This window comes from Schistosoma mansoni, chromosome 2 (assembly GCF_000237925.1).
Source record: "Schistosoma mansoni strain Puerto Rico chromosome 2, complete genome".
Taxonomy (NCBI): domain Eukaryota; kingdom Metazoa; phylum Platyhelminthes; class Trematoda; order Strigeidida; family Schistosomatidae; genus Schistosoma; species Schistosoma mansoni.
The window spans coordinates 28,833,891-28,848,554 of record NC_031496.1 but is presented as its reverse complement, the minus strand read 5'-3'; the positions used below and the strand labels follow the sequence as shown (position 1 = coordinate 28,848,554).

At 38.7% G+C, this 14,664-nt stretch overlaps 1 protein-coding gene across 1 annotated transcript in view; it reads left to right on the top strand.

Annotated features, from left to right (window-relative positions):
* Smp_143570 (hypothetical protein) overlaps nucleotides 1-14,664 on the top strand; it is a gene marked incomplete at its 5' end in the record, with an annotated part of 58,923 nt that overhangs the window by 42,768 nt on the left and 1,491 nt on the right. Inside the window, 3 exons of the mRNA XM_018796302.1 lie at nucleotides 1,575-1,688; nucleotides 3,887-4,107; nucleotides 11,830-12,025. Coding sequence (XP_018650528.1) covers nucleotides 1,575-1,688; nucleotides 3,887-4,107; nucleotides 11,830-12,025 — 531 coding nt within the window. The remainder of the gene's footprint in view (nucleotides 1-1,574; nucleotides 1,689-3,886; nucleotides 4,108-11,829; nucleotides 12,026-14,664) is intronic.

The window sequence follows — 14,664 nt, the reverse complement described above, 5'->3', positions numbered from 1 at the left end:
TTAGACTACTGAATTTTATAACCAGCTAATTGTTATCTTATAATAACTGATATCTACAAGACTTTCAATGTGTATATATTAATTCGAACAAAAACAAGAATAACATAGTTTGGAGTATACAATCAATTTATTATTATCTTGTTACTTTAACTCCAGCTATATACAAGCTATACAAGTTTCATTATTTCAAACTATCAACATAATGTTCAACTTCACGTAGATTCATTGTTATTAACAACTAAGTTGTTTTAAACGTATTAGACATTGTGAAATAGACTTTTCTAACAGCTTTTTTTTTCTAATAATTGTCTAAGATGATTATTCTAGAATATTTAAGATAATATTATTGCCAAATGTAACAAAAGTCTGGGAAGTTTAGAAATGAAAAGAGAATTTTTGCGTTCAGTTCACTAGATTTTGATTACAAATAATTGAGAAAAAAACAGTGAAAATGGGTCGAAATGTTTAATTTGCTTTTGTTAACAAGGCTTACTCACTCCTGTTACTCTCCATGGAGGGATATAGGCCACCCATCATGATACTCCAACCAACTCTGTCCTCGGCTATCTTTTCCAGTTCTTTTCAGTTACTATTCATCCTTTTCATATCTGCTTCCAATGCCCGACGCAATGTGCTCCTTCGACTTCCTCTTTTCCATTTCCCCTCAAGATCCGAAGTTTATGCTTGCCTCGTGATACAGTTTGATGATTTCCTCCATGTGTGTCTTATCTATTCTCAACGTCTTTTCCTAATTTCCTCTTCATCTGGAAACTGGTTTGTTCTCTCACACATTAGGTTGTTGCTGCTGTTGATGGCATCCGGTCAACGGACATTGAGTATCTTGGGTAGACAATTGTTTATAAATACTTGTACATTTTTGATGATAGTTGTGGTGGTTCTTCAAGTTTCAGGTCCGTGCTATCGAATTGTCTTGACGTTCGTATTAAAGATTCTGACTTTAATGTTGGATGACAGTTGTTTTGAGTTTCGTATGTCCTCCAATAGTATGAATACTGACCTTGTATTGCCATCGAATCCTCCTTGTTCATCGGTGATGTTGACGAGGTACGTGAAACTGCTCAACTCTTCCAGAGTTGCAATTTAAACTGATTAGCCTATTTCATAATTTTTGGAAATCCTCGATAATTTCTTAATAAAGTCCCTAGAAGTCAATAAAATTCTGGAAATACTTCAATCAGTTAACATTCATTAGGAACTTTCAAGAGAATCCTAAACAGTGACAGATTATGTTTTCTTTATCCTGATTGAATAATTGCCTATGTTGTTTGCAATTTTTACATGTTTTCCACAAGCTAAAATCCCATGCTCATCTCATAATTACCTTCATTTTTTCATACATGGATTAACCTTCAAAGTAGTTTCTTGTATACTTTTCGCCTTTTTTCTGTTTGTGGTTCTTGTTCAAGGAATTTCTAAGGGCTGTGGAAGTGATTAGGAAATCAGTCAGTATCTAAACATCCAATTGTTAGTGATATACCTATAACTTACTATACGTAAAATACTATTCAGGAAATTTTTTCTTTGATTTCCTTTATTATTATATGTTACTTTAGAATAACGCTACTGCAAGTCAATCGTCTGATTCAATTTCACTGACAAAGTCAACTGATTGCTTTCCTGAATTGTTAATATACTTTTTTGTCGATTGTCTTCGATTGGTCGATTATGTTCGTTTAGAATTGAAGGGAGAAATTTTCACTTGTCTTAACCAACGTCTAGTTCTACAAACAATGAATAACGACAGTAATGATGACACTGTGAACTATGAAACTATATTAAGTGAGTGTTTGGAGCAGTCATGTGAACGCTTAATTACATGTACCAATTCAATAATGGATCTTATCATTCAAAAAATTCAAGTAAGTAAAATGCTAAATGCTATGTATGGAGATCAAGTTCTATTATTTCTTTAAACATGACTAAAATTTTAGCTATATATATATATTTCTTTGTACTGGTTTTTGTACATGTTATAAACAGCGTATGGAATTCTACATATTTATACGGAGCTCGGTAGATGAGCCAACTGAATAACATATAATAATAATAATTTGTTTACTGTTAGACTTGTATGTTACTATAGATGTACCGAATGACTTTTGACTCGTTACCGAGTAAATCCTTGAGATCGGTCAACTTTTTAGGGATCATATGAATGACGTAAGGTGTCAAGATATTATACGTTAGGCAACAATAAATGGAGTCTTCTGGACACTTTGGATAAGAATTTAAGAGTAGGATAGATTTCACACCTGTCAGATATAAAACGAAGCCAATCTACATTGATCCATACTGTAATGATAGAAAGAAAAATAGTTGGATGCAGTGAATACAGTATATAGATTGGATTAAAGCATGTTCCGTGCAGGATTGTTGGGGGCGCGCTGATTGGTTGAGAAATAACCAATCAGCGCTAGCGGATACTTTGGTAAGACCCTAGAATTTTCTTGCGTAAAATATACTGACCTTTTTCCTGTTATGTTTCTTACTTCCATCCAACCTTGTTATTTGGAATGCAATAACATTCCTGTTCAGCCGCATTCTATCCCCCAAACGCCCTGATACGGTCGAAGGTCGGCAGAGTCTGCGATTCTTCTGGAAATGCTCTCATGACCTCACGTATACAACCACTATCAAAGAGGTCCTACTCAATACCTTCTCACGACGGGGGTGTTTGTGAAATTGTGTGAACGAGAAGCGAATATCCGGCACTTTAACTGGGTTATTGGCGGGTATGGAGGATCCATCTAGAAGAGTCGGGAAACCCTGACTCCGAACCCATGTTGTTCATCGGCTTCAGAATCGTGAGGGAATAAATGGCACATGAATCTATTGTTGGTCACCAACCACCATGGGGCTGCATCTCGTTACGTTGCTCCGCTACCTTGTGGATTAGACCTTTAGGTCAAAGGCTTTGAGTGTGGCCTCTTAAGAAAACCACCTACTTCGGTTTGGGCACTGGGGAGCATCAGATCCCTCATACATATCGAGTGATTTGTGTGGCGCATATCAATTTAATGCCTTCTTGTACCAATGTTTATGAGTTTAGGTAACAATAATAATAATGTCTATGTAAAGGGCCTTCAGAAGGTTGATAAACCTTGCTAGTATTCCCTTTAAGAGATTCAGCATTTCCTCAAGATGATCTCCCGATTGACATATCATCTTGCTTGCAGCTTGCTAGGATGAATTTTCAAAACATTCATTAATTCACTGGACCCATTCGTTCAGTCATAAACGATGTAGAATCTGACACAAATACACATCAAACATAATTTTCATATCACAATAAGTATAACGAGATTGAATATCAAACCAAACTAGTTGGAGTAATGGTATCAATGATAATAAAAAAAGATTAAGGTTGAAGAATATGATTTTAGACGAATAAATGTATGGATCAGAGTGTTTTTTTTTGTTTTAATCCAAAGGTCGATTGTTTTATATTGGTTGAACCGTCGCCTTAACTAATTAGCATCAAAATAGATATCTTGTTCAAAATTTGTTCACCCCCTTATTAATTAGAACTCAGGGTAAATATTCAGTTCATAGACAGTTTTGGAAAACGTTACACATTACTCTGTATTCTAAACGTCTCTTGTCTTTGCTGTGTACATAAGACTGAGTAAACTTATGGGACATACATAACCAAACAGTATTCCCTTTCTCTCTTTCTTATTACACTGTAACAAATGTCAATAAAGCACTGACTTTTTATTACATGTTCTTAATCTGTATACTTATTAATTTTCACATGCTTACGTACACACATACTCCATCTACACTCACTAAGCATGTATATACTTTATAACAATCGATATAACATTTTGTTTGTTTATTTTCTAATTATCGTGTTTATTTTTAGCAAAATTGTTTAAATAGTATTCGCCAAGTACTAGACATACCACGTCAATATCGTTGGACTAATCGAGAGTTTCCTTCTAATGCATCTTTATATGTATCAAATATCATACATCCTTTAATGAAACTCGATAGTTTAGGATTACATTTATCTCAATCAGTCCCTAACGCTCAACCATTTTTATCTACTTTAATAAAAAAATGTATCACAACTGTTACTCATGAGTAAGTTCTGTTTTTTTTCTAATGTATTTAAAATTGAAAGTATTTGGTTGTGTTTTATTGTTGACAAGTTATTTTAAAGTTGGTTATTCATTAAAGAACTAAGATCATTTTGTGAAAAAATTGAAGAATAGAAACAACTACAAAATTGATTTTTATTGTAACTGAAGAGCCTTCAACGTACTAATTTAACTAAACTAGGACACCATACATTTTGTATACAGAAAAGTATCTTCTAGTAATTATTATACCCCAATGACTTTATTAATTATATTTATGTATATCTTAAGAGGTGAATTCCAAGACATATTATCATTTTAGAGCAGTATATCAACTGAAGGTATATTTATTAAGGTTTTGGTGGCCCTGAATCTGACTTCAATTAGATCATATGATTATCGTTATTGAATAGTTGCTGTCGAAATATACATCCCGGCTATTGTCGTATATAATCATCGATTTAACTCGTGTTAGTGAATAACGGAATTAAGTAAGTCAGATACGAGAATGAAGTTTGGATGTGCATATTTCATACAATCATTGATCCAGACAGACGATCAAAGAAACAAAATGATGCGCGCTGGAAAAGGCGTGTGAACCAACTCGATTTAACTAAGTGTGAATCGTTACTTATAGTCAGATGAAAATGAGTTACAGACATATAATGAGTAAGAAAGAAATGTCCACACATACGCTCATATAAATACAGTCAATGTTGATAAGCCAATAATTAACAAGATTAAAATGTGACGAATAAATTAGCCTTTCCAAAAGCTAGAATAAAGCATTATTTATTTATTTATTTAAACACATAAATATTGGTACAAAAAAGCACCAGATAAATATGCGCCTCACAAATCTCATTTGATTTGTGTGAGGGCTGTGATACTGCCCAGGTGCCCAGGCTGAAGCAGGTGGTTTCCTTAGGGGGCCACACCCCAAGCCTTTGGCCTGAAGGTCTAGTCCACAAGGCAGTGGAGCATCGTAAGGAGATGCAGTCCCATGGTAGTCGGTGACCAACGGTTGGTTCATACGCCATTTGTTCCTTCAGGATACTGGAGCCCATGTGTTGGGGATGTCAAATCCCCAGAACTTACTTGATAAGTGACTCAATTTTGTAATTTTATTTTGGAAATTTGAACTTAGCTGTTTTCGCGCCAAACGCGCTCTTTTTACCTTCACATCATATTTCCCACTTGTAACTATCTTAAGCGCTATTGGTCCATTGTTTCTTTGTGTGTGCTATTTATTAACGATGCCCAAGGACAATTTGTTGCTGTATAAATACGCTTGACTTTTCCCTTATTTGATTGCTGTGCTTCTGGCTGCTACGGAATATGACTTCCCCGCTCCAACTTGGACTTCTTACTCTAGTTAGCTGGGTCTGGGTCGCGTCAGAATAGCTAGTTATCGGTCTCTGGTCACGTGTCTTTGTTCCGTTCGCTACTAGTGAATTCGCAACGCTTCAGATATATCAATTGGCGACGGTGGTTTGGAAACATGGATCCTGCAAAAGTGGAATTATTGCTCGAACAGCAGATGAAACTTATCCAGATGCTAACAGAAACAAAAATTACGACCAATAGCCAATCAAGCAGTTCTAATCCTACCACTACTGCACCTTCAGTTGATGGTATCACCAGCAGCATTTCTGAGTTTCATTACGATCCTGAATCTAATGTTACGTTTGATATGTGGTTCCGGCGTTATGAAGATTTATTCAGATTTGATTTTGCCAATCAAGATGATGCTTGGAAAGTCCGTTTGCTGCTTCGAAAGCTGGGTCCTAGTGAACTTGATAAATATTGTAACCTGATTCTACCTCTAAACCCACGCGATCGCTCATTCTCAGACACTGTCCAGTCATTGAGCCAACAGTTCGGAGATAATTCCTCGCTGTTCAACACACGCTACCGATGTTTGAAGCTGACTATGAACGAAGACGCCGATTTTCTGACGCATGTGGGCATTGTCAACCGCGAATGCGAACGCTTTCGGTTGAAGTCGCTAACTGAAGATCAGTTTAAAGCTCTCATTCTCATCTGCAGCCTCCAATCGCAAAAGTTCAGTGACATTAGAACACGGTTGCTCAGTCGATTGGATCAAGACCCTAAGCTGACTCTTAATGATATTGCTAACGAATATCAACGTCTAATTAATCTGCAGCATGACACTACTATGGTTCAACGTGGTGTTTCTGATCGCCCTGAAGTACATGTAGTCCAACAACCAACGAAACCTGTTAAACCCGCTCCAGCTATACCTAGTTCGTCTCACTCTAACTCAGTCCAACGAGCAAAGACGAATCCTCCTGCTCCATGCTGGCACTGTGGTGCATGGCATTATGTTCGAAGCTGCCCGTATAAACAACATCGTTGCAGGAAGTGTAAAGCTGTGGGCCACAAAGATGGATTTTGCCAAAATAAGAAGCCGAATCGCCCCAGAAGTACTAGAAAGTCTGCTCCCAAGCCGTGCACAAATTCGTTGAGTCTTGTAGCAACCTGTCAGAACTCAACCCCAGGTGAGAGAAAATTTATTACCATTAATATTAACGGGCATCCATTTAGATTGCAAATAGACACAGCATCAGACGTGACGATTCTTTCACAAAAATCTTGGATTAAAATGGGCAGACCACTTATGGCGACAACAACATAAAAACCTCGTACAGCATGCGGTAATTACTTACGTTTGTTAGGTCAACTACATTGTGAAGTGTCTTTTCGCGATTCGACGTTCACTGGGGTATGTTGCATTGCACCGGTTGATCTTAATTTACTTGGATTAGATTGGTTTGACCAACTGCATTTAGCGGACGTCCCGTCAAACACCGTGTATCAACTAGTAAAGCAACCCCATGACCCGGAAGCCTATTCAAAGGAACTAGTTACGAAGTTTTCGACCGTCTTCCAGCCTGTTTCGGGTCGGTGCTCAGCCATGAAAGCAACGCTTCGATTGAAACCTGGGGTTAAACCTGTTTTTCGTCCGAAGAGACCAGTACCGTATGCTGCATTACAGAAAGTTGAGGAAGAACTTAATCGCCTTCAACGTGAAGGAGTTATTACTCCTGTCTCTTATTCCGCATGGGCAGCACCCATTGTTGTTATCAAGAAGGCTAATGGTACGATCCGAATATGTGCAGATTTTTCCACAGGTCTCAACGCAGCCCTAGAACAGCATCACTACCCGCTGCCAGTCCCGGCAGATTTGTTCACTATGCTGAATGGCGGAAAGTTCTTTGCGAAGCTGGATCTTGCTGATGCCTACCTACAAGTAGAAGTGGCTGAAGAATCAAGAGAGCTACTCACTATTAATACTCATCGTGGCCTGTTCCAGTATAATCGACTGCCGTTTGGAGTTAAGACCGCCCCATCTATTTTCCAGCAGCTAATGGATACCATTCTATCGGGTATCCCGGGGGTCGCAACTTATCTGGATGACATCCTCATTGTTGCCACAACGTCGGAACAGCTACGAGAACGCACAACAGCCGTACTCCAACGCGTCAGCGACAACGGATTCCGGTTACGTCCGGAAAAATGCCAGCTTTTCTTGAAGCCCGTGAAGTATTTGGGGTTCATCTTCGATGCTGCAGGTCGCAGACCAGATCCCGAGAACATTCGAGCTACAAAAACTATGCCCACACCTACCAATATCTCTGCTCTACGATCATTCCTGGGATTGGTTAGTTATTACTCAGCCTTCGTTCCATCGATGCATGACATACGCGCCCCACTGAATTATCTTCTGAATAAGGATATCAGCTGGAACTGGACAAAGGAGTGTGAAAATGCCTTTTGTAAGCTAAAGACAATTATTAGCTCAGGACTACTATTAACGCACTACGACCCGTCTTTGCCAATCATCGTGGCCGCAGACGCTTCAGCCTTTGGGCTCGGTGCTGTCATTTCACACCAGTTCCCCGACGCGACAGAGAAAGCCATTATACATGCATCGCGAACATTAACCCCAGCAGAAAAGAAGTATGGCCAGATAGAGAAGGAGGCTCTTGCCCTAGTCTTCGCAGTGCGTCGTTTTCACAAGTTTCTTTATGGTCGGAGATTTACTCTCCTGACTGATCACAAGCCTCTCCTTGCGACTTTTGGTTCGAAGTCTGGCGTCCCGGCCCACTCTGCAAACCGTCTCCAACGATGGGCCTTGATCCTCTTGGGTTATGATTTTGACATTCAGTATCGACGCACCCAACATTTTGGTCAGGCAGACGCATTGTCACGACTCATCAGCGAACACTCTACGACCGATGAAGATGCCGTTATTGCTCCTCTTTCGACAGAAGACCACGCGCAGTGCTACCTGACAACTGCTGTTCGTGCTTTGCCAGTCTCAGAATCTGAGATACAATTTGCTTCCAGAAACGACCCCATCATTAAGAAAACGATGAACTACGTCACCAATGGCTGGCCATCAACTGAACTTGACAGTGACATGAAGCAGCTTTACCATCGTCGTGACTCATTATGTGTCGTAAATGAATGCTTGATGTTTGGAGATAGAGTGGTGGTGCCAGAATCCCTACGACCGAGGGTGCTGAAGCAATCCCACATTGGTCATCCAGGCATAAAGCGTATGAAATCCATCGCCAGAAGCTATGCTTACTGGCCCCTCATGGACCAGCATATCGTGGATTTAGTAAACAAATGTGTTCAGTGTCAACAAGCTGCAAAGTCCAATGCGAAGGTGCCGCCGGTTCCATGGCCACAGCCTGAGCATCCCTGGTCTAGGATACATGTCGACTTTGCCGGTCCAGTCAACGGAACCACTCATCTTGTCGTGGTCGACGCCTTCTCAAAATAGCCGGAGATTGTTCCCGTCACTCCACCAACGACCACCCAGACTCTGAAACATTTGACTGAGTTGTTCGCACGGAACGGATTACCGGAAGTGATTGTATCCGACAACGGTTCGCAGTTCCAAGAGTTCTGCAAACGCCTAACCATCAGGCATCTTCGCGCCCCACCTTATCACCCACAATCGAATGGGCAAGCGGAAAGGTTCGTGGATAAGTTCAAGAGGGCTCTGATTAAGTCAAAAGGGGAGGGGACGCCAGTGGAAACACTGCAGAATTTTTTATTCGCCTACAGAACGACCCCCAACGACACGCTGCCGGAGCAGAAGTCCCCCGCAGAGATCCTCATGGGAAGACGGTTGAGGACCATCCACAACTTGATTCTGCCGAAAACCACACCACCAGTAGTACAAACCACGTCCCGGAAGCTACCCACGTACAACGTTGGATGCCCAGTATTCGCTAGGGACTACAGAGCAAATCGTGATCCTTGGATCGAAGCACGTGTGGTTAGAAGGGTAGGAGAAGTCATGTACGAGGTTGAGGTGGGAGCGGACAGGTGGACCAGACATCGAAATCAACTACGCAAGCGGTTAACGCCAGAGCGCCCATCGACCGAAGTAAAGATTCCGCTGGACGTACTATCGGATACATTTAATCTGCCGGCAGTCCCAACGCATGAAGAAACACAAAAGGTCGACCTACGGTCCCGAAGATGGTCACTGCGCCAACGGCGAGACAGTCAGAATGCAAGTGGACCCGAAGAATGTGCGTTATTAAAAGGGGGAGGTGTTGGGGATGTCGAATCCCCAGAACTTACTTGATAAGTGACTCAATTTTGTAATTTTATTTTGGAAATTTGAACTTAGCTGTTTTCGCGCCAAACGCGCTCTTTTTACCTTCACATCATATTTCCCACTTGTAACTATCTTAAGCGCTATTGGTCCATTGTTTCTTTGTGTGTGCTATTTATTAACGATGCCCAAGGACAATTTGTTGCTGTATAAATACGCTTGACTTTTCCCTTATTTGATTGCTGTGCTTCTGGCTGCTACGGAATATGACTTCCCCGCTCCAACTTGGACTTCTTACTCTAGTTAGCTGGGTCTGGGTCGCGTCAGAATAGCTAGTTATCGGTCTCTGGTCACGTGTCTTTGTTCCGTTCGCTACTAGTGAATTCGCAACGCTTCAGATATATCACCATGTGCACCATTGGTTTGGAATCAGGGTTTTCCAACTCCCCTAGGTGGACTTTCCGTATCCACCAACCCGGTTAAACCGCCGGACATTCGCTTTTCGTCCTCTCAATTTCGTAAACAACAGTGATGCCACGAGAAGGCAGTGAATAGGACTTCCCTGACAGAGGCTATATATTCGCTGGCCATATGAGAGCATTTCGAGAGGGAGAGCGGACACTCCCCACTCTCGGCCGTACCAGGGCATTTGGGGGCATATGGGCTTAACATAGTGCCAGCTTCTACAAAGTGTCTATTAGTGATATCTATGATGAGAGTAAAAGATCTATTCATGAAATATCACCCTTGTGCTCCAACCAATTAGTCTGAAGTTCGAGTTCTATTCCGCCCACATCATTTTAAGCAGCATGGTACCATCACTAGTCTTTAAACAAAACAGCATGACCTAAAACCACCGTCTACATAGACATGAACTTGGTTTAGATGAGTTGCATCAATCACATAAAGAATCCTTTCAACGCTAGCCAAGAAAAGAAAAATACTGTTAAGCAAATAGAGTAGTATATACTAAACTATTGTCGTTTTATCATTCATGAAAAAAAAATTTATCTATCTGCTTATATTCAGAAAAATTTTCTTTAGCTGATCCCCGAACCCGCTCCAAACCCTATAAAAAATTTAATATGGTGGTTGATTGAGTAGGTTTGTTGTGAACGAAAATTCAGGTGGGGATAACAAATTATGTTATTTAATGTAAAACTACACAATAGATTAGTAAAATATGAAAATCTAATTCTGTGTAATGTGTGAAATGAATTTGAGATTCGGATTGATAGTGCAAAACAGTTTTATTTTGTTACACAGAGATTATTTAAAGGGTAGCACGTTTGAAACTAACAACTGGATGATCTCGTCAATTGTTTTCTACCATTTCATAGTTTTTGTTTTCAACACCACCTACATTCTTCAGAACCACATTTTTTTCTGCTGACAGGATGGAATTTTTCTTGATTATCACACTTTTCTCCATTCACAATAATATTATATGTAAATCAACATTCAGTTCAAATCTTGTATTCTCAAAGCGTATTTATTCTTTATACATTATTTTTAGTGCTAATTAGTTAGAGGTAGTCGACAGAATACCCTGGACCTAGGTTTCGTGCTTGTTGGCACTCGTCAACAGGGCGTATGTTCAATCCTGAGGGACCTCATGCTCCGGCATCCAATTTCACAGTTTGGGACGTTATTACTGAGCTATTCGGGCCGCGACTGACATTCTGTAGGAGTGATATTCCCACTGATCGACCGCTAAGTTGTAGGCAATATAATATTTGTCTAGTCCTATGTGCCGATCGGATTCTATCGACCAAGCTGAGATGTGTTTGTATGTCCAGGCTTTCTTTTCGACAACCTCTAACCAATTAATGTCTCAGTATATAAAGTACATGCAGACAGTTAGTTATACGCAACATAGAATCTGGTACATATATGTATCTGTTTAAGATGTTATTTGATGTCGAGTCACTTAGACTGGCGGCCATGTTGAAACGTGATCGATAGAATTCAACTGGCACTAAATAATCAGACGAAAATAATACTTACCACTACACTCAATTATCAACCAGTTGTAAACATTTTCTATACAGCTGGTAACTTATTAATTTTTATTTAATAGGTCTAGTTTTTCATGTATTATTTTTCTCACATTATCAAATAAAGCTATACAGCTCAACTCTCTGAAGTGTCTACATCAGTACGAAAAATGGAAGATAGCTTACGGCGATTACGTGAAGTTAGGCGTGGTAGTTCACAAATTTCCAATCAATCTCAATCTGTCAATGGTAGTAGTGGATTTCACTCAGATGATAAAATTCGTCATCAATTGTACTTGGATGCTAAAGCATATATTGATGAGGTTAGTGATGTAACACTACTGCGAGATTTTCTTACCATATTTCCAACTTACTTATTCCTGATTTTGTGTTGCTTAGAAATAAAATACGTGTCCATGAGTTTGTGGCCTACCCATTTCTCAATGTTCAATATGTGTGCAGTAATAGGCATTGCCGGGTATTTTTCTTTTTATTTAGTGAGTTATTACTGCGTATAAGGGCATAATTCCCACTGAGGATTTCATTTTAAGCTTTAGCTCCCATTTGATTTTATTTTTTTAATCCGGAAAGTTAAGATGTGCTATAGGGGCACATTCATCGGTGACAGTACGGCTTTAAATGACTGAAATGAAATTCCTATTAGAAATCATCCTCTTATATGCAACACTTACCTATCAAATGAACGATATTGTAATTTTATTGAATATTGAAAAAGGGACGGTTAATCCGCAGACAAATGATTATAACTAACCTTTCTAATGCTAAATAATATAAACATTGGTATACGTATATGAACTGCTAATCTCTGAATTAATATCGGGAAGTAAAATTCTCCTGATTATGTTAGGGGTAAACAACACAATAAAATCGAACTTTGAATAGCATAATTAACAATCTGTCTATGATTTAGATGCCAATCCATTTCTACTCATCATTATTATCGTTTGTCTAAAAGTCCTAAACGCTGTACTAATTGCTACTTTTTTTACTTCTTATTTTCATCTGTTTTCTTTCGCATTTTATAATCACCTCCTTACCAATGTCGTCGATAATGTTGTGGAGATAGGTTTGACAAACCTATTTTGTGAATAATCTTTGATACATTTTGCATTTATTTTGTCAATTTTCACAATCTGTACATTTATCACTAAACGATTGTATTTGTTGTTTAAGTGTATGACCTTGATTACTTCCTTCCGTTTTTGAATACCACATAGCACGACACTGTTAACTGTTCATAAATAAATACACTCTTATACACACACCTCTCGTTCTACAATGCTTGTGGATATGATAACCGAACTATTAATTAACTATAGACTGTTGTAACATTCCCATTGTATTCTACGTTTGGCTATCTTACTGGAACCATATCAGCCTCACTGGAATTATTAATTATCTATAATTGTGGATTCTGGTACCAAACGCAACAGAACACGCACCAGCCAGTTGATTTAAGTAACGTCCCTTAACTTTTATTTGTGTTCATAACTTATAAGTTGTCTATTATTATACTGATTTTTGGACGTAATAACTTTATTGTTATTTTTGAGTTAGTATACATTTTTGGTCCGTCACAATTACGTGGTGAGTCTCGAGTTTATTCTGGTTGTTGTATCGCTTATTTTTTACCTCATACATTGGTTTATTTTTCATGTAATGCATTCTCCAACTAAACTTATCGATATGGACTCTCCTCCAATAACCACTCTTAATTCATTATCAAACTCTGCTGAAAACATTTTAAGTTCAGTCAACGATATCTCTGAATTTAGACTCCCAACATGGAGCTAATAATTCAAGAGTCTGGTTCGCCCAAATAGAAGCCTTATTAATGGTCAGAGGCGGACCAAAAATGTATACTAACTCAAAAATAACAATAAAGTTATTACGTCCAAAAATCAGTATAATAATAGACAACTTATAAGTTATGAACACAAATAAAAGTTAAGGGACGTTACTTAAATCAACTGGCTGGTGCGTGTTCTGTTGCGTTTGGTACCAGAATCCACAATTATAGATAATTAATAATTCCAGTGAGGCTGATATGGTTCCAGTAAGATAGCCAAACGTAGAATACAATGGGAATGTTACAACAGTCTATAGTTAATTAATAGTTCGGTTATCATATCCACAAGCATTGTAGAACGAGAGGTGTGTGTATAAGAGTGTATTTATTTATGAACAGTTAACAGTGTCGTGCTATGTGGTATTCAAAAACGGAAGGAAGTAATCAAGGTCATACACTTAAACAACAAATACAATCGTTTAGTGATAAATGTACAGATTGTGAAAATTGACAAAATAAATGCAAAATATATCAAAAATTATTTACAAAATAGGTTTGTTAAGCCTATCTCTACAATGTAATCGAGTTATCCTATTTTATCATCTTTTTTCTACCTATCCATCTGATCTTCCTATGCTGGACCACTGATTCATAAATAATTCAGGCTTCTAACCCTTTTCTACTGTTAATTATATATAGTATTATTTGATACTCACTTTCGAAAAAAAAATTTCAGTCTTATGCAAGCCAAGGGATGGAATGGCAAAAGACAAAAAGCTGAACATCATCTATAAAATAAACTGGTCCAACTACGAAAAACACTACATCTGATAAAGTGTCACCTTCGTCTTCATAAACACAACTTGATAGTTGTCAAATCCCATCGCACATCCTCACTTATATCAATGCCTGTGAAGCATTGTGGGCGCACATTCAACTGGGGATATTTTGAGATGTCGTACAAAGGAAGTACGAAGAAGACCAGAGGACTTCTAGGAGTTTGGCACTCAAGTAAATTAGTAATCAACATGCACATCGAAAGTGACCCAATTCGCCAACATGTTAGAAAAGTCATAGACAAGTCTTAGGTAAAAAGCAAGTAAATGGTAGAGGCAGTTAGGAAGAATATGCAGGTAACGACAGGTTAAATGT